Source organism: Alligator sinensis, unplaced genomic scaffold (genome assembly GCF_000455745.1).
Source record: "Alligator sinensis unplaced genomic scaffold, ASM45574v1 scaffold970_1, whole genome shotgun sequence".
Taxonomy (NCBI): Eukaryota; Metazoa; Chordata; order Crocodylia; family Alligatoridae; genus Alligator; species Alligator sinensis.
The window spans coordinates 330,360-349,783 of NW_005842094.1; the positions used below are offsets into that span (position 1 = coordinate 330,360).

At 44.9% G+C, this 19,424-nt stretch overlaps 1 protein-coding gene across 1 annotated transcript; it reads left to right on the top strand.

Moving 5' to 3' along the window:
• Nucleotides 1-8,711: 8,711 nt before the first annotated feature.
• LOC102382632 lies at nucleotides 8,712-12,508 on the top strand. The gene is made up of 3 exons (XM_006024093.1): nucleotides 8,712-8,846; nucleotides 10,832-10,889; nucleotides 11,292-12,508. The coding sequence occupies exons 1-3, from the start codon at nucleotides 8,712-8,714 to the stop codon at nucleotides 12,506-12,508; spliced, it is 1,410 nt and encodes a 469-aa protein (XP_006024155.1).
• Nucleotides 12,509-19,424: the final 6,916 nt, after the last annotated feature.

A 19,424-nucleotide genomic window follows, 5' to 3' on the forward strand; every position in this document is an offset into this window, starting at 1 on the left:
ATGAGACAGAAAATATCCTGAGCTGGATTTCTAACTCATTTTCCACTTACTGTTGCATTATGAATCATTCCTGTGGTTTTGACTTAAAAAATTAAAAGATGTAATGTTAAATATAAAAGCCTTTTGTTTTTATAGAATGCATCAAGTTCATAGCTATCACAACAGCCAAACACCTGACAAGTTGCACTGAGTACAACTGGATCATGCTATTATCAAAATCTCTAGCTTTACTAGCGCATTCACACTAGTGTTGGTACTTGGGTATGCAGTGTTCATTAGAAGGTGCCAGGTCCGTCTACTCTGCACTTCTGTCTGGTCCTAGTTTTCAAGTGCACACATTGGAGTAGTTTCTCACTTTTATTTTGTAATAGAGAATTTCCATCTGTTCCAGCAATGACTGGTCATCTGCTTTTAAAGTTCCTTTATGGTTTTGTTGAAAATTATTTTTAAGGTTGCTTGTGTGTTCTGGTTGTTTTGCTGTAATCTTTGGCTGCAAGTATGTTTTTCCAGTCAAAGAAATGTTATGAATACTGTACCAATAAGCCACTCATAAGCAAAAGGTGAAGAGGGTGGAGTTTTTCTGGGGGGAGGGAGGGGGTTGATAGTTTTTATTCTGACTTCTGGGACTAGGGTTAGGGTTTTCACTAGCAGTGAAAATTCCCTTTGCTTGGCTGCTTAGTTGCATGTTAATTCATTAAACATTCTTCCATGGGGAAATTGAGTCCTTTTGATCTGTCAGCAATGGCTCATAAATATTTAGCCATTGCACTTATTATTCAGGCTAATTTTAGAAGGAAACATTTTAATTACATATTTGGGCATTTTGTTATGCTGAATATGTTCAACTAGAAAGACAAAAAATCAGGCTTCAAACTGACTTGTTTTCTATTACTTTAGTTAGTCTGTAAGGTGCAAATCTACCCTGCTTTCCACTTGATTTGAGACTAAGATGGTTAACTACATCTTTGTTTTCCATTACCCAAGTTAGAAAAATGCATTGACAGTTTGTGGCTATTATCTGAAGTGTTGTGGGTCATCTAGATTACTCACAGTAGGTTTTCTGCTTCATCAAAAGTCATGGAAAAACATGAGCTCTTATTCATATATTTCTCCATGTTATGCATTCAGGAGACATGCTTATTATGGTAATCCTTTTCAGTTTTGACTGGAGATGAATGCTTAGAACCTGCTGTTGTTGTCTTGGGCCCATCTACACATTGCATCTATTGCACAATTACCTGATTTAATTGCACCATTAATTTAGATTGACTACATGTGCAAATTAGCTATGCCACCTTAAAAGGACCAACCAGCTATAAAGTTATTGCTGGAAAATGTGTAATAACTTAAAGCTGGATGAAAACCAACTATAAATTTGCACGTGTAGCCTATACCCCTGCAGCTTGGAGATTATAGCTCCAAGTGGGACACAGTTGGGGCTGCAAACTGTGTCAGCTGTGGGACTCTCAGCTGCAGGTGCTTACTCTTTGCCAGTGCAGGGGGGGGTAGGATTTAGGGCTGTCTCATACCAGCAATAAGGTGTGATGGGATCTTATGCTGGATCCCACAATTGTGCCTCCTGCCGTACACATGTAGCAGGCACAATTGTGTGGATCACACATTAGATCCCATTGCACCTTTACCTGCATGTGTAAAGGAGGCCTACATAGAGACATTTCAACTCTATTTTGATGTATAAAATTCACCTTTTTAAAGAATGACTCTTGTTTTAAATTGCTTAAATTCTACCAGAAGAAATATCATTAGGGACACAAGGCTGCCCAATTAAGACAAATAATTTCACAGATTGTAAGGCTGAAAGGGACCTCAGAAGATCATCATGTCCAGGTCCCTGCACCAAGCACGAAAGACAACTGGGGGTCAGGTGATCCTGGTGAGGTGGCTGTCCAGTCTCCTCTTGAAGATTTCCAGGGTAGGTGATTGTACCACATCTGGAGGGAGTTTATTCCACAGTCTGGACAGCCTAGCTGATTCAGGCTCAACATTAGGAAAAACTTCTTCAATCTTCCAGGAGTTTGTGGCCATTACTCCTGGTTTTCCCCTAGGGTGCCCTGGTGAACGGTTGCAGCCTTTCCTCATCTGGCTTGCCTTTAAGACTGATCATACAGATGGCTCTTCTTTGGACTCTCTTGAGCTTGTCCTTGTTAAAGTGTGGTGCCCAGAACTGGACGCAGTACTCCTCTGCACTGGTGAGACCGCAGCTGTAGAGCGGAAGAATCGCCTCCTTGGTTTTGCTGGAGAGGCATCAATTGTTGCATGGCAGAGTCTTATTTGCCCTACTGGCTGCAGCATCGCACTGCCAGCTCATATTCATTCTGTGGTCTATTATTACCCCCAGGTCCCTTTCATTCGTGGTGCTGGTCAGTTTGGTGCCGCCAAGCCTGTAGGTGTGTAGTGTGTTGTTTGTCCCGAGGTGGAGCACTTTGCGTTTCTCAACGTTGAACGTCATCAGATTCCAGTCTGCCCAACTTGTTAGCCTGTCTAGGTCTGCCTGTAATGTAGCCTATCTTCAAGCATGACCACGCTTTCCCATAACTTGGTGTCATCTGTGAACCTGCCCAGTGTACTCTTCATCCCCACATCCAAATCATTAATAAAGAGGTTGAAAAGTACTGGACTGAGTACCAACCCCTGCTGCCCACTTCTCACCAAGATTACACGCGTCCATTCACTATGACTGGATTGTATCCTGCAGCCAGTTTCTCACCCACCTGACTGTGGGAGTTAAGCCAAATTCTCCAATTTTCTTGCGAAGACATCATGGGATACTAGATCAAAGGCCCTTTGGAAGTCTAGGTATACAATGTCAACTTGCACACTTGTATCCAGGTGGCGAGTTACCTGGTAATAAAAGGAGATGAAGTTGGTAAGGCAAGACCTACCCACGACGAAGCCATGCTGGCTGTCATTCAGAATCTGACCTTCTGCAAGCTTCTCACGGATAGACTCCTTGATGTACTTTTCTTGGATTTTCCCTAGGATGGAAGTTACGCTGATTGAAGGGAAAATCTGAGAGGGAAAAAAGCTATAAAAACTAGGGGATGGACTATCTATGGAAAATCTGTCTACCTGTTGCCATAGAAAGAGGTTGTTAAAGTAGGTTTGTAAAAATAAAACAGTTGGCATAAAAACTTCACAGGCTTGCTTTCTGTTCTACCTCTATTTTACTTCCCTATACAAATAGCTACTTGATTCACGCAAACTAAATATTTGGCACGCTAAAATGCACAGCTATCCAATTCACATGTGAAAGCATAGCAACTGTGCAAATTAGTTTGTGTATTTTGCAGATGCAGTTTTATGCCAATTGTTTTAAAAGGTTGGTTTTTGGTAGGGTGATATGTACATAAGAAGTTCATGACGGTGTAAAATATTGAAAGGGTATCATAAGCTATCTGTAACGATTACACTTGAAGTACCAAAGCAGTATTCCTGCATCTCGTACAAGGGATATAGGCTAATGGTGTCAAATATGCTGGCAGTAGAGCCAGACAGATATTTATCTGAACCTCACATTGGTGATTGCACTGAAGTGCAAGTTGCCTCCTAGGAAGTATGACAGTACCTGAATGCTGTGAATTAGAGCTGGTCTTAAAACTGCCATTTTTTTCCAGTATCTGAGTTTCTCATGAGAATTCTTTATCTTTTCAGTGAAAAAAAATAAATGTCTACGGGAGGCCAAACAGCTTAGCAAAAGAGAATTGTTTGCCCCTCTCTGGTCCCTTCTGAACTTGCATATTGACTAACTTGATTTTGCCTAGAAGAGCTGCCAGCAAAGGGAAAACGACTAGGGTCGCATTCCTGGGTCCAAGTTTGATCGTGGAAGTCTTGTGCCCCATAATCGCTTTGCTGAAATTCCACATCGTTGTCAGTCCTGGTTCAGCTCTGCCCTTGTTCAGCAGCTCTAACCAGTGGCAACAGAATGCTAGTAACGATAAGGCATTAGGAACCATATCAAACCCTGCTCACACAAATCTGTGCCCTCCAGTGCTTAAAATTATAGCAGTCATTTCCACCTTCCGTCTAATAATTCTCTCACTGTTGTTGCTAGTGGAGTTGAGCCAGTACTAGCAACAGAAAGAAATATTAGGTGGAACATATTATCATGTTCTTTGGTCTGTTCTTTCACTTCTGCCTCTGGTTAGATGTGGTTAAAAGCTATTGAGGTAAAATATCAATTGGGTATGAAATCTGTTCCCAGCCACTCGGGTCTTTTCTTGAGTAGTCTTTAAACACCGTGATTTTGGCAGTTTCGTAATTGTACGGTCATTCTGAATAAATTATTTATTTAAAATATTACTACAGCCAAATTGCGATTTCAGAAAGTCGACTAAGCTGCAAGGTAAGTTGCACCCCACTATGTTACTTTGCTGATTCATTCTCTGGGTTTTCTCACCTTGCCTAGACGGAGCGCCTAGTAAAAATGTGTGATTTAATTTAAACCTATTGCTGCAAATCTCTGTCCTTGCCAGAAGATGGCACCATTGATGGGTCTTTCAGGAAAGCTTTAAACATGGTAACCGATGACTACAGCATGCAAACCAAGCTTCATCTTAAAAGCTTCTGAGTTGAGCAGTGCAAATAGAGTATCTCCTATATTTTTAATGTTGAAGTGCAGTGAACAGACTATTTTTCAGTCTTATTTTTCGTGGTAAATTAATACACTTGAATATGTTTCCTAATTTGTTTGTTTTTTGGTTTGATTTTTCAGAATTCCCTGTGGACTCAGGACCACCAACTCCATTTGTCCCTCAAGATTTTTTTTGTTTTTTCTTTATATGTATAAAGATTTTTAGTCACTAAGCCACTGCTTTCAGACTGTTACCTACCAGTGCTTAGCAATTGACCGCTCTCAACATTGTTCTTTGCTAGCACACGTACAACATTTGATAAAAGGAAATGCAAATTCATAAGCAGCCCATTACTTTGTCCTACCATTATACTTTAGGCAATTAAGTGATTCAGGTAGGAGAGAGAAAAGAAAGCCACCAAGGAAAGTCTTCATGGAAAAGCCAGATTACTGCATAAAGTATAGAGATAATACTTCACCAAGAAAAGCACCCTCTTTTTGAGGCCAGAGTATAAAAAAATAGTGTGAAGACACTATGCTTTCTTCCAATTAAAACTTAGGTCTTGATATGGTTTTGGCCATTCAAGAAATGACCATTCAAGAAAGCAGCTTTTTCCTCTAACAAGAGGGGTTAGATCTGTCATACTGGCTTAACTCAGTTTAAGCAACTGTATTTTGGCTGCACTTTTCTAGGCTACTGTAATGTCTCATTGAAATTGGTGTAGTTTTGTAATGTGCCTTGCTGCCCTTCTCTCCAAAATACTGCTCTGGAATATGCAAATAACCTATACTATTACGGTGCAGATCTGTTTCCCTGGACCACTTGGGCTTTAATATTAGAAATAAAAAAAGTAATGAAGCTTACTGAATAGTAAATGGCCTCCCATTTGAGTCCTCTAAATTTGATCAGGAAAAACTGGAGGCCATGCAGTAGAATCTTAGAATAAAGGAGTCCTGATATGGGAATTGTGGCATTTCCTCTGAATTCCCCAAATAGGGCATCATGTGCAACTTTCCTATTTTTGGAGGGGAATTCATCATCTCCGGATTCTGCAAAATCATCCCTGACAGGCTGGCCCATATCTCTCAGTACTAAACATACTCTTGTCGAGCAATTTCATTCATAGTGCATTTGAAAGGGATAGTTTACACCAAGGGAGAAGGTGTTTTTGTTTGAAATTCCCAAGGAGGATGCCCCTGCTTCCTGTACAAAAGATACATTTCCCTTTTATGCAAATTAGAAGAGATTTTATTCTGGCCACTTCAGAGACCATTAGCTTTTGAATCCCTGCATGGGGAGGGCACGCTTGTGATTACAATTAATTAGCACTTAACAGAAACTCATGAAGTTCGGAAGTGTTGGGGGGGGAGGAGGTGTCCAGCCTTGAAAGCATTTGTGAAACACTGGACTAGATGATGGTATCTTGTAACCCTACCGGAAAGCCAACCTTGACCTGAAGGCTGTTTAAATCTTTAACAAAGATGGTTCCTCACAAGTGTTGCTCTTAAATGAATTTAAAAAAATGTTAATACAAACTCTTGTCTGTTCATCGAGTTTCAATTCTCTGGTGTCTTTGATGTCTTAACACTTCCCCCCATTCAGCCAGTTTTCCAGTTAAAAAAGCATCTAGTTAAATTAAGAAGTTAAGCTGTAAAGCATTGAAAATATAAATGGCCAAGCCTTTAGTTATACACCATAAAGATGTAGAAATAGAAGGATAAAATGGCTCCTTCCTTTCCTACCCAAATATTTGATCTCTGCAAGTATCTTTGAACATTTCTTTTACTGTTAGTACCAGAATATCTGTAGCATGTGGCGGCTATTACCTACAAAAGACAAGCTGGTCAGTACGGGGTAAAGTCTCCCTATTCAGAGCTAGAACATTATCTTGATCTTTTATCTAGGCTGGTTCTTCAATGAAGTTGGATACAGGAGCTATACCAAAGTACTTCCTTGAATACACAAAGCCAGAGATTAGGTTACACATGACTATGCCAGGACCAGGACAAAAGCTCCTATATTACCTGGCACACTCCTACTGAATTATTAAAGCTTCTCTTCAAGCTGAATTTATTCACTGGGTAATTAGTCAATAGGAGAGAAGCTTTCCATTTACAAAGCTACCGTTGACAGCTCTTGGATCTTTTGTCTTTTTTACAGTAACGTGTTTGCAGAGCAACCGTCTGGAATTACAGTGACCATCAGCAAGCAAGCAGTCCATGCTTGTTTTGAATCTGCTTATCTTTGGAAATTTGCACTAGTAGCAAATCCAAAACCCTGGTAATGCCTGGTGAATAATATTCTCCCCATTTTACAGAATGGCAAACTGAAGCATAGCTTGTACTGATGAGTGAAACTGAGCCGGTGCCCATGGGGACAGTCGAATTCTGAAGTCCGGATGTTCTCTTGGTTCCTGCTTCCGGTTCCAGCTGGACCTATTCTGCCAGTGCAACTTTTACTTGCGTGTTTGGTATTTTGCACAATGGGTGCATCTACACGTGACGGTACGACAACATAGCATCCGTGGGCATCTACACGTGACCAAAACTACTTTGCCGCAGTGACGTCGGTATAGCATGCAGCTATGGCAAAGTAGCTGCTAAAAATAACTTCACCATGTGTACAGTGCAGTATGGGCTGTTACTGCACCGTGATTTAGTACTTCCAAAAGGAAGTACTAGATCACGGCGTGGTAACAGCGTTGCCATAGTGACGTGTCGATGCACCCAGTATGCCACAACCCTAAACGCAGCTCTCCTAAACTGATTCACTTTCTCCAGTGCTTTGGCCCCATCCCCAGGAACTTCGAACCTAGCTTCTGTTTCTCCATATATGGAAGGCAACCAAAGCTGGAGTCGGGAGGCTATTAAAAACTGCCTGCCAAAACTGTTGTAACCAACTGATCTTAAATTGTGGCCAGTGCCACTTCATTTATTCTGATCCTGGCACGAGAAGTATGATAGTAGCTTCCATTGTTATAATGGCTGCTAATTCCTCTTTGTGAGAGCCTGTAGCACTGCTTTGGGTTCTCTAGTACCTAAGTAGGGTTTATTTAGAAATGAGACTGCATGTTTTTCCAGGTCCTGTTATGAACCAGACTGGTCGGGAATGAGATGTACTACTCTGTTAACAATCTCTTGCAGTCTGGCATTCTGTTAACTCCGCTAGCAGGGTGGATGCAGTTTAAAATAACTCCATAGATGAAAAGGCATGTGATAAATTAAGCATTCATTTACTGGTAGATGTTGCTAGTACACCCAAGCTTTTTAAAAATCAATTTGTCACGTTTACTCCTGCATGGGGTTAATGTTCACGTTTATCTTAGCCAATGAAAAGGCGGAAGAAAACAGTAGCTTGTTTTAAAACAGCAACTGTTTCACTGTTTGTTTGTTTGTTTTCAATAAAATGTGGAAATATAGATATTGTCCTCAGGGTTTTGGGAACAGTTAGCTCACCACATCTGCATTTTTCATTAACTTTCTTAATTCTACAGCACTCTGTGAAGTGACAAAACTCGGGGCAATACTAGGAGCAGAGCAGAACAGGTTGGGTGAAATAGGATGTGCTGTGGTTCAGAGCATTATTGAATGCCAGTCTCAGAAGTGAAGTCGTTAACAGGCCCTGAAAATTAATTTCGATCCACACATAACATTTTTTCTATGGGCAGCTAGCAGAGCAGTTCAAAGATTATTCAAAAGGAGGCACCTGATAGACACAAGTGTTATATGTGCACAGATGCTTTAGATTATAACGTATCTCCCTATATGAAACTAACTCAAAATATGCAAGAAATTATGGAAGAGGACAAACAAGCATCAAGGGGATGATGGTGGGAGAGATTTGCCAGACAAAACTCCTTAGAAAAATCTCTTTTGTTGGTGTCCTCTCTTGTCTTGTTGGACAGGAGAGGCTAGCGACTGAAAAAAATGTAGTCTGTATGATTGTGTCAGAGTCTCATCAAAGGCTGACCTAGGCATAGCATCACAATGGTTCTGCCTGGCTTATCCATCTCGCCACCTGAATACTTTTCCTTGGTGCTGTGCTCACTGCTGCCATGACCACACCACTGGGGAGATGAGAGAGAAGATGCTGAACTGACCCTTGTCACCTTCTCAGACCATGGCTCTGTTAAAGGAGAAGATCCCCAACAACTGTCTCCCCTTCAGTGAGTCGTACCAGAACGTACTAGCTACCGTTTTACTCCTGTTGGGACTTCTTGTTGTATTGGATAATGCCATCAAAGTTGCCCTTCTGGTAAGCAAGCAATAGTGAGTACGGGGGTGGCTTCTTCCCTTAAGCTACTAATAACCTCCTTTAACCTGGTGTCCTACGTTAGTGCTAGGGTGTTGTGTGCCACGGGAGGTGGGGTGGGTGACTCAGTGGGTTTAACTTGAATTGGTACTGGTCCCAGCTGTCATGCTCTGAACTCACATGCATGTTTAAACATATAAGGAAACATTTAGTGGTTCATCCCCGGACTTGAGTACTTACCCAGTAATTCAAAACCACAGTGTGGTGTGGGTGACTTGATCAGAGCTGTTCGCGCTCCTCCCTGTCAGTACTGATGTCACTGCCCCACTGTGATGCTAGAAGTCTTTGTGTTGCCAGGAGTGAGGCTGGGAGATGCACTGGCAGTGTTTTACTCGATACTGATATCAGTGTCCCAGATGGCTGGAAAGGGGAGGCAGGGCACACCGTGTCTTGGGGTGACTTGGTATGGGGTCCCTTCCCCCCAGTCAGTACTGACCTGTGGCCCTTATGTGGCACTATGGGAGTTGTGTTGACTTATAAAAGTTGTGAGATATAAAATTGAGGTCTGAGCATTTCTGGCCTTTTTAGATCCTATGTAAAATCCAGAGCGGTAAACTAGTGTGCTGCCAAATTACAGCCTGGGTGACTACATCCTCTCTCTCTCTCTCTCTCTCTTTTGCTCTCGTTCAAAATTCCTCCCACAGTCATTGTTAGATACAGTCTTCACTCTGAAATATTGTTTAATATGCTATAGCATTACTGCCCAGCTGTCACTTTTCATCTGATAGGTGGCTGCCTCTCAGCAGTGAATGAACCTAGTTATTGTATGAGAAAGATGCAAGATAACTTAATGACTAGTAACATTTGTAGTTATATCCATCTGGAAAGGGTAATGAGATTTCATGCTGTGAGCTCATGCTGTTGCAGGATCGAAAAGGAATTTCTTTCCCCATAGTTGACTGGGTGTTTATGATCTTAACACTTTCTAAAAGCATGAGATATTGGCCAAAGTGAGAGGAGATATATCAGATTAGATGGACTAGTGAGCTGATTGGTATCCTAGACTAGATAGATGCATGTTCTCTGCTAGTACTGTATAGCAAATTGGGGTGGGGGGAGAACCCCGGTGTGATATAGAAAGATCCATGGGTGCCTTAGCCAGTACCACCGGTACGCTGAAGACATTTCTTTCTACAGCTATCAATAATGTCCATCAATTACTACCGAAATATCCCTCCAAGTGATGTACCCCAGGGACAATGCCTCTTAGAGACATTCCTGCATCCTGACTGCTGGGTGGCAAGAGTGGACGGGCAATTCCTAGTGAGACTGCCCTGCAGTTTTGTGCAAAATCACAATAAAGGTTGTTTGCCCAGTGGGTGCTGAGTCTTTTGAAGGCATTTGCACTTGTGGATCATGTGAAATCGTTTGGGGTTATTTCAACAAACCCCAACAAACAGCAGCGTGTATCCTAATCTACACAGCTCATGCATGGATTTCACAACTGATTTCAATGAAGTTCCTGGTTTGGGGGGGGGGATGGAAACGGCATTGTTAAAATCCTTTTGCGCCTTTTAAAAATAAAAATGTGTGTTCTTTATTTGGAGGTTTTTTCATTTTGAAGTTTAATTTTAAGCAAGAAAATGTGAGAAGGAAGTTCAAATCTAAATGAACTTTTAAAAAAATTGGAAATCGTTTCACTGATGTGATCTTAGATTTTTGCTTTATGACTGTTTTCAAGATTTTATCTTTTCTTCTCATGGAGATGCAGTTCTCAAAATCTCAGACATTCTCACAGAAAAGGAGAGCACTTCCTTGCCCAGTTTTATTCTCTGGAGTTAACTCCTGACTCAACTAAGATTGCTGGCAAAACTCCCATTCAAAGTACTGGGGATTTCAGCACAGAAATTTAGGGTGGTAGGGAAATACCAATATGGAAAAGGTGATGCTAATAATGATGGCTGTTGCTCCCTTCTTCCCTTCTCCAGATTTGGAGATACCTGAGCCAGTTTCTGAAGAGAACCTTCTACTTTTTCATCACCAAAGGTAAACAGGGACCATAGTGCAACTTCTACTCTCTAAACTGTGAAATGTTTCAGCCAGTTCAATTATGACAGAAGCCCTTTAAAGTTTTATGTTCCTAGGAGCCTGGTTTACCCTGGGTTCCCATTCACTGTCACTGCTGCCAATGGTGCTCCACCAGTAGAAGCAACAATGGAAAACTCAAGGAAAAATCTCTAAGGCAGCTATAGCATCTTTGTTCTACTTGCCTGTTCCCCCTTTCTAACCCTTACCCATCTCTCACTAGTGCCCAGCAGAAAGTCTGGGGTGAAAAGAGCCATATTTGACTGACTAGGAGCCACATGCATTTGCTTGGATAATTCAGCTCCAACACAAACGTCGTGCTTCCATTAATTCATTTCTTTGCTCTTTCTTCTTTCCCTGAAGGAGATGGATGTCTCAAAACACTGAAGGCCCTTTACTGCAGCAAGAAACGCAGCACATGGAAGGACTTGGTGCTGACTAAAGGCTGCAGGAAAATGTCCAGTCTGCGCTTCCACTGCACTGTGGATCCCTTGCAGCTAACTGTGAATGTGAACCACCTCAATGGGCTGAAAAACCATGATACCCAAGGTGACAAGAAGAGCAAAGGTTACCAAGGCCCTTGGCCACCAGGCCACCAGAACACGGATGATGACAAAGCCAGTTGGTACGGACACAAGCAGCACCCACAAGCAAACTGCCAGCCTAACCAAGAGCAGAGTTCCCAGGGCTGGGATAGCCAGTCCAGCTCCCCCAACTCGGACAGTGACAGTCCCCAGCCGGTGTGCCCACCGGGATCCACGGTGTCACTCATGCATTCTCCCTCTGGCTCCCGAGCACAGCTTACAAAGACCAGGTGCAGCTTGGCTGACTGGAGCACTTACGCACGTGACCCCCAGAGTGCCACAGGGGATAAACGGCCTGGCTTGGACAATGCAGGAGAGGCTATCCAAGGACAGAGTTTCCTGAATCAGCCTGCTGGTCCCAGCACGGAGGAACCCACTGCTGCCCGTTCAGAGTGCTCAGCTGCACACGTTCGCCACCAAGTCAATGAGACACCATTCATCCCCAGCCCAATCCTGCCAGGCCCCAAGCGGGTGGTGTACTCTGCCTTGACTCCCAACCCAGAATCAGGAGCCTGTCTCAATAACTGTCCCCACTCAGCACCCCCTCAGAGGAGTCCCAAACACCACTCCGGCCCTAAATTGCACCAAGGCCTCCCACTGGGCCAGAAAGCTAGACTGTATGTCTATCTTGTCAACCCGCAGCCTCCCCATCAGAAGCGCACTGCTGTAAGGGCACCCCACGATTTCTCAGCATCTCGCACTGTCTTGGCCAAGGACTTGCTGGGAAAACAGGCATCTCACAACCGTCCCTGGGAGGGTTCCAAGCAAGGCTCAAGAGGGCAGGGCATCTGTGATCCTCACATGCAGCGCAAGAGCATCTGGGAAAGAAAGCGCCAGGCTAGTGTTTTGCAATCGAGTCCAGGCTATGAGAAGCTGGTGGGAAGCAGCAGTGGAACCAACATGACCCATGAAGAACCTTACTGCCCCAAGCCACCCATCCTGGTAGACAGAACAAGGGGGAGTTTGGCTTCACCAGCCCCAAGGAGCAGCACCTGAAGGTACCTTTGCTTTGGGTTAACCAAGTAACAAGACTTCCCTGCCTGGCGTGATTAGGATTCTGACTCCAGGTGAACCTAGGCAGTTTGGGACTAGGCGGAGTGAAAAGTAGAACGGCCTTCTCTGCTCTTTCATAGTCAACTTTGGATGTGTTGGGTTCAATAAAAAAAAATGCGTGAAGCTTCTGGCATGCAAATTCTCTGTAATGATTGGTAGTGGAGATAAAACCCAGGGGGCCTGGCTTCCTCTTTTAAGGGGCATCACTTCTTCAGTACATACATTTTAACCACACCCAGGCTTCCTAAAAACACACTGCATGAAGTTCCTGAGCCTTTAAACATGACCTTTGGGGATTTCTCTCGTAATCAGGGAAAAATCCCATTTTCATTTGAGAGCATATAAATATTTGCATTGCGACTAAAATTGTAACTAGTGTGGGCCCAGCAGAGAAATTTCCACATGCAGTCTAGGAAGATTGGAATAGAGTTTGCAGTGGAGTTGAGAGAAAATCATTCTAATTTCCTCACAGCCCCCTCCATCATCAGATTGCCTGGGAAACAGGTCTACAGCTTGTTCCTCGGCCATCACAGTGTGTGAGAGACATGCTTGTTAAGTGTCCTTCATTTCCAGTGATATCACTGCTTTTAGTTCCAGAGCCAGAAATTGTTTACATCCTGAAAAAAAAAGCCCAACTGAAATCAGAGTCAGTTTGACTACATAGTTTAAGTTTCATACATGTCTAACCCTGTGTACCCTTTATCAGTGGTCTTTATCATGCACTGCATCTGTCACTGGGCCCCGGCAGACTGAGAGCCTTGGGGAGAGCTGGGCTGGTTGCAAAAGCAGCTGCGTGACCTGCAAGTACAGTTAAACTCCAATGTGTTCTCACTCCTAATGGCTGCTCTAAAGAGCCTTCAGAATGAGTATTTCAGTAATCTACTACAAGGTCTCAGGAGCTGAGCCTTGTATGGCACTGTGACAGAGTGCCTGAGGAGCTCTGTCACTTTAAGGGCACAGAAAGAAGAGCAGCTCCCCATTGTGACTCATAGCACTTTGCAGAAAGTGCTGCGAGTTGCAGTGATCCCCCCCGGACCCAACAGAAGTTCGCTGTTGGGTCCAGGAGCAAGATTCAGGTGCTTGCTGCCAGCCTGCAGCCCGGTCTTCCAATGACACTCCTCCCTGCCAGGTCAGATGCTGTTTCAGAATTGCAGGGAGCAGAGGGCTCTTGTTTCTAGGGTTCCCCAGTCAGTGCTGGAGATTGGAGACCCCGACTTTGGAAGGCTCCAATCCACCTACCCCACCTTCCAGCACCAGTTTTAAGAACCCCAGACCGAACTCCCTCCCGTTCTGAAAACAGCAACAGGCTGGGAGCTCCCCAGACACAAGTTACAGAACACGCTCTGTTTTGGAGCGTGTTCATCTGAGCCCTCATGCAATGAGGGCCCAGATTTTTGTGGGATCAGGGCCTTTTCCAGTGGTCTGCAGCCATTCACGTCTGTTTGGTTAAGGCTGTAGACTGCCTTCTGGGGTCAGATCAGGTGAAAACGATAACTTCTGTCCGAGCCCTAGGAGAGCCAGAGCCCATCTCACAGCCTTGCAGGACAAACAGGGCACAGCTGGGCCTGGGTTGCCATAGTAACTGCCAATAGAATTAATTAGGGGGCACTTGCAGGTAACCTAAGGAAGTCTGTTGACAGGAAGAGGAGCAGGGCCCGAGGAATATAAGGCAGCTCCAGAGGCTGGCTAGGCAATTTGGCCAGGGTCTGGGGCAGCTGAGCAAGGAGCTCTGCAAAGGTGCCTGAGAGAGCTGGGGCTAGCAAAGGATTTAGGCCCAGGACTGGAGCAGCAGCCTAGTTAGAGCTAGAAGGGCCTGTATGTGTATTTGGATTACAATTTTGAGTCTAGGGAGGCTCAGAAGCCCTGACCCAGGGGGCAGGGTTTGTGTTTAAGATCATGATTTCGGTATACTGGGCTGGCTGCTGAGGGATTGTCCCATAGTATCCCAATCGCTCCAAGGCAGGGCCATGGTCCAGGGGCCCAAAGGTCACTCATTGGTCACAGCTGCAATGTGGGGAAGCCTGATACTGATAGACCTGGAGGTTTGGGGGGACTATAGAGGTGGTTAAGGAGGTCCCATAGTGCCCTGGAGGGGGTGGCGTTGGGGGTGCTGCAGCCTGACACAGATGCCCAAGAGGGGTGACCTCACATAGAAGTCTGGTCCAGTCGGCAGACTAGCGTGAAAGGACTCAGCTACAGCAAAAGGATGGAGGCCTGAGGAGAAAGGCCATTGACAGAAAGAGAAGGCCAAAGCCTGTGGCCAATGACAGGCTCACTCTTAGACCCTTGGACACCCTCCCTCCTAATAAATTTTAACATCGAAGACATGGCAGAAGAGTAAGGGAGGTGAGGGCCCTTAGAGTAGGAGCCAGGCAGGGTTTGTGTGGCTACCTGGGAGCATCACGGCTGCCCCTAGGATCCCAACCTACTACAGTCACACTCAGTTCACAACAGAACAGCCTTATCTACCCGAAGAGGTCCTGATTGGTGCGGTGCTACCGCAGTGTAGACAGCTATTGGATTGCATGCGTTTTGGATGCAAGAGCATCCATTTTGGTCCATTTAACCAGCACTGAGCATAGTGCAGGTCTCATCCAGGACTGAGGCTTTGAGGCACTACTTTTGGGCAAATTATAATAAAGATCTAGTCACTAACCAGTGGGGAAACTGCCTGACACAATTTCAGCAGTGACCTCTTTTCTTTGTGCAGACAAGACCTAAGGATCACTGTCTGCTGCCAACCAGTCCTCCCTAGGAGGCAGAAGGCAGCTATAATTCATGCAGTGAGAATCGGAGAATAGAGACTCTGGCGAAAAGCATTTTACAGCCTTGTGTTGAATCCCTATTTGCAAAATAACTCTGAAGATAAGATGTTCTCATCAAAAGACTCCTACTGCAGCAGCAGGCCTCGGCCAAACCGCAGTCCTGATTAGGAACATCGTCTGGCTGAATTGTTTCATTTAAAGCGGCCCACAAAGGATTTTTAAATGTCTTGTTATAGCAGCAGTTCCATGCTGAATGAAGGTCACAGCAAGCTCAGGGCATCAAAGCAGAACACGGACAAAGAGAAAGGGCCTTGGATACTGTGTTTCCTACCAAACCAAACCGAATGTGTCAGCGCAGCTTCCCCTTGAGATGCCCCAACCAGCCTGCCACTCACAGCTGGGATGGTGGCTGGTGTCCAGATTCAACATGAGCAAAACTAACAAGCTGGAGAGTTCCCACAGTACGTTCCTTGCTCCCCAGATAACTACTCTAACTGCAGACTCCAAAAGGATGTTCCATCCTGTGTTGCAATAACCAGTGAACAGGTCTCCATGACAAACCCGAGAGCAGAGCCCCAGACCACAGAAAGTCTGGCGAAGTAGCAGCATTAACTGAAAGGGGTCAAGGAATCACAGTAGCTCTGCTAAGCTTTAGAAATAAAAATAGCTGGTTTTCTATGAAGTCAGTGCATGCCTCCAGTGGCTTTTGGAGCAGATCCAGGCATGCTTTGCTGTTTTTTGTCTCCACCCCCCACCAAGGGGAACCAGGGACAGAAAGGAGCTTCAAGGACAGCCCCACAGACTTACTTCCAGGATCTCCCTTGGGTGGGGGAGATTTGTGCACAAAGTGAGTGTGTGGCCTGGGAGAGGGCATCTGAGGATCAGCAAGGAATCATGTCTGGGAAAGGGCATCTGAGGATCAGCAAGGTTATTCCAGCAAAGGGCCTGTACTCTAGGCTGAAGCTTGCCCTCACACTTGCTTCTTTTTACCACGGATGCCTGCAGAGGCCTGGCTCCTGCTGCCATAAATTGTCCCTTAATCCCCTTGAAACAGTGTTTATTCATAAATGGATTCCCACCTGGAACTGTATCTAGTTTGGGGGACAGTCTATTTTGTCAAGAATCTGTTCCCTTTGCCCACCTCTGAAATCCCAGGCCTGATGGGGTTGTTTGGTGGGCTAGGACAGGACATGTCCATGTTGGAGTGGAGTATTTGTAACAGATGGTTACGTACAAGATAGGATGTTTTGGCATGTATACTTTATAAATCCCAAGTGGAAATGAAAGGGAAGAAACCAAAAAGATGTCTGTAATTATGCTAAACTTCCTACAACTGCCTTGCAATTTGGATGCAGGATTACACCTAGCAAAGCTGACTTTTCTCTAAGCCTCAGTTCCCTACATCTGTTACCTCCAGCTAGCCCTATTTTCTCCTTTTACTGTCTCCTTGCTGACCTGTTTCCACATGGGCCAATATGATAGACGGCACTTTCTGTATCTCCTTAGTACAATCAAAATGGCAATTGGCTACAACAATACATCTTATTCCTTGGGATTCCCTTCACCTCACTCTTTATATATTGCTGGTCTTGGTAACCTCCATGGGGTAGGACCTTGCATCTTTGCATGGGTCTTTAGCACTTAGCCCAAAGTCTAGGTCTCCCCGAACAACCAGACATCATTTTCCACTGGGGGTGCCTCCTTCCTAGAGAAGCTTCAAGCTCAGTCTCCTTAGTGAGTTTTGCTGGGTAACATGCACTGATATAGGTCTGTAAGGGTACTAGGAATATAGAGAGCAGCAAAGAGTCTGCAGACTATGAGCCCAGTCACACATCATTTAAATTGGTTGGAATTTTCTCTTGCCATCAGTTAGAGCAGGATGGAGTCCAAGGGAGGGCAGGTAATGGAAATCAATCTGTACGGTAATTACATCATAGTAATCCAAAAAGGAGCCCAAATGCCTTTAACAGACATAAGGTAGGTAGAAGAGGTCTGACTTGATGATGGAGCACCTGAACTCCAGCATAGACAGTCAGTGCTATGGAAAGACAAATGATGGCATGCCTTGGGGGTTTTCTGTACCAGATAGTGTAGTGAGATGGAAACAGCTAGCGACTCTCACACACTCTAAATCAGAACGAGTCACGCCAGACCTGTAGATTTCAAATGTTGACCCTATTTCTCAAAGTGGCCCCAGTTTCTCATTCCTAGAGTTAACGTGGGGGATGCTCTTCCTGAATTAAATATGGTTCTGTCCGTGCTTTGGGCATTGGACATTTGATGTGGCCTTTCAGGGGAGAACAATGCCTGGAGGAACAGCCTGCTCTCTCCTTAATCTTTTATGAAGCCAAAGGTGTGTAGAACCATGGAGCCAAACCGCAAAGTGGACACAAGGGCAGCCATGCAGTGGAAGGTTTCAAAGCACATTTTTTTGTCTTGAAATAACTAGCTTTTTGTGGTAATAAAAATATCTTTAGAAAACAGCTGAGTCCAGCTCTGTTGTTTTGAACTCAGATCTGGATGTGGGTTGTAGTTTAGCAGTTTTATTGTGGTGTGTCACTGGTACAAATGCTTTGGTGCTCTTTTAATGTGGCAAGAAACGCTCTTGTTTCTAAGTAGTGGCCTTGCAATTACTACATAGATACTTTTACTAAGGACAAACTTCTATCAACAGCCTCTGGCATGAGCCCTCTTCCTTCTAGCCACACATCGCATCCCAATGGTAAGGTCTGTTCTTTTGGTTTCCTTTCGTAAGCTCTTAGCAGTGTGATCAAACTGTCCAAAGAAGGGTGTTGACGAACTGTTGGAGCAGTCGGGCATAGATTTGAGAAGTCAACGTGCCTGGCAATGGATCAGCCAACAGATCTGTTCTGATGGCTGATCTGTTTTTTCCCCTGTGCTTTCCTACAACAATCATGTGTAGAACCAGAAATAAAGAATTCTCCTGGGAAATTGCTTGAAGTCCTGCATGCAGTCAACCTGGGACTCTCTATGGGTGTGCCTACCTGGCACAAGGCAGTGCTGTGGAGAGGCCTGAGATAGCTTGGATACCGGAGGCAGTGTAGCTGTGTTAGCAGGGCACTGAGACAGACTAATTAGCTGTGATGAGCAGGACTGATGTTGCTTCTGGTAACTGGCCCTGCATTGTTTCTCCCAGATCTACCCCACACGCAATGAGGAGGAATCTCTTTTCTCAGGCCAGGTACAGACATCCCACTTTTACCTGTATGGCTAGGTGCCGGTGTTTCCAGGTGCCCAGTGCAGGTGTTTCTGAATAGTTAGGCTGCTTGCCTTGCTCCTCAAGCTGAATGGCTTTAGGGCTAGGGACAGACATTACACATCAACCAGCTTAAGTGATCAGAAACTGGTGTAAACCTAAACTGGTTTAAACCCGTAACTTAAACCTGTGTAAGTGATCAGAAACCGGTTTAAACCTGTAACAGAACAGACGTTCAGCGCACAGAAACCAGTTTCAAATGCCCAAAACCAACTTAAGAGAAACCTGGTTGAGTGTTGTATCAGACTTAACGGATTGAGCTCAAACCGGGTGATGCAATGTCTGTCCCAGACCCGTGATGGGGAGTTGGTTGATATCCGTAGCAGAAGTTCAGCTCGCATAAATTAACTTAAAAAAGGGCAAAACCAGGTCTAAGATTAGCTCCTCTGGGCAAATGGGCAGTGACCTGAACACATCGCAACTGCGCCATTGACAGAAAATGGCATTGGCGGTGTAACAGGGTCGGCCACCCTTAGCACATTAAGTTACATAACCCACAAACGCGCAGTTGCCATTCCGGTGTTTAACCGCGTGGCTAGCCAAATTCACGTGCTAAAAGTCGGTCGGGCACGGCCCCGGCGTTTCCCCCGGTTCCTATGAAAAACGTCACAACATAAGATTGATTTCACCTCGGTCTTTTCTTTTTACGACTGCCCGCTCACAGAGGTGTCGAATCGTTTGGTTTCATAGACTTTAGGGCTGGAAGGGACCTCTCGGGGCTGGAAGAGCCGAGCACCGCTTCCTGCTCACCTCAGGGCCCGACTGTAAGGCGCGCGCCGCCCCGCGAGGCCTAGGGCACGGCACGGCAGGGCGGGCG

Coding starts and splice junctions, on each gene's coding strand:
- LOC102382632 (XM_006024093.1), top strand. CDS start 8,712: ATGGCTCTGTTAAAGGAGAAGATCCCCAACAACTGTCTCCCCTTCAGT. Junction 8,847..10,831: donor CCATCAAAGTTGCCCTTCTG/GTAAGCAAGCAA, acceptor TCCCTTCTCCAG/ATTTGGAGATACCTGAGCCA. Junction 10,890..11,291: donor CTACTTTTTCATCACCAAAG/GTAAACAGGGAC, acceptor CTTTCCCTGAAG/GAGATGGATGTCTCAAAACA.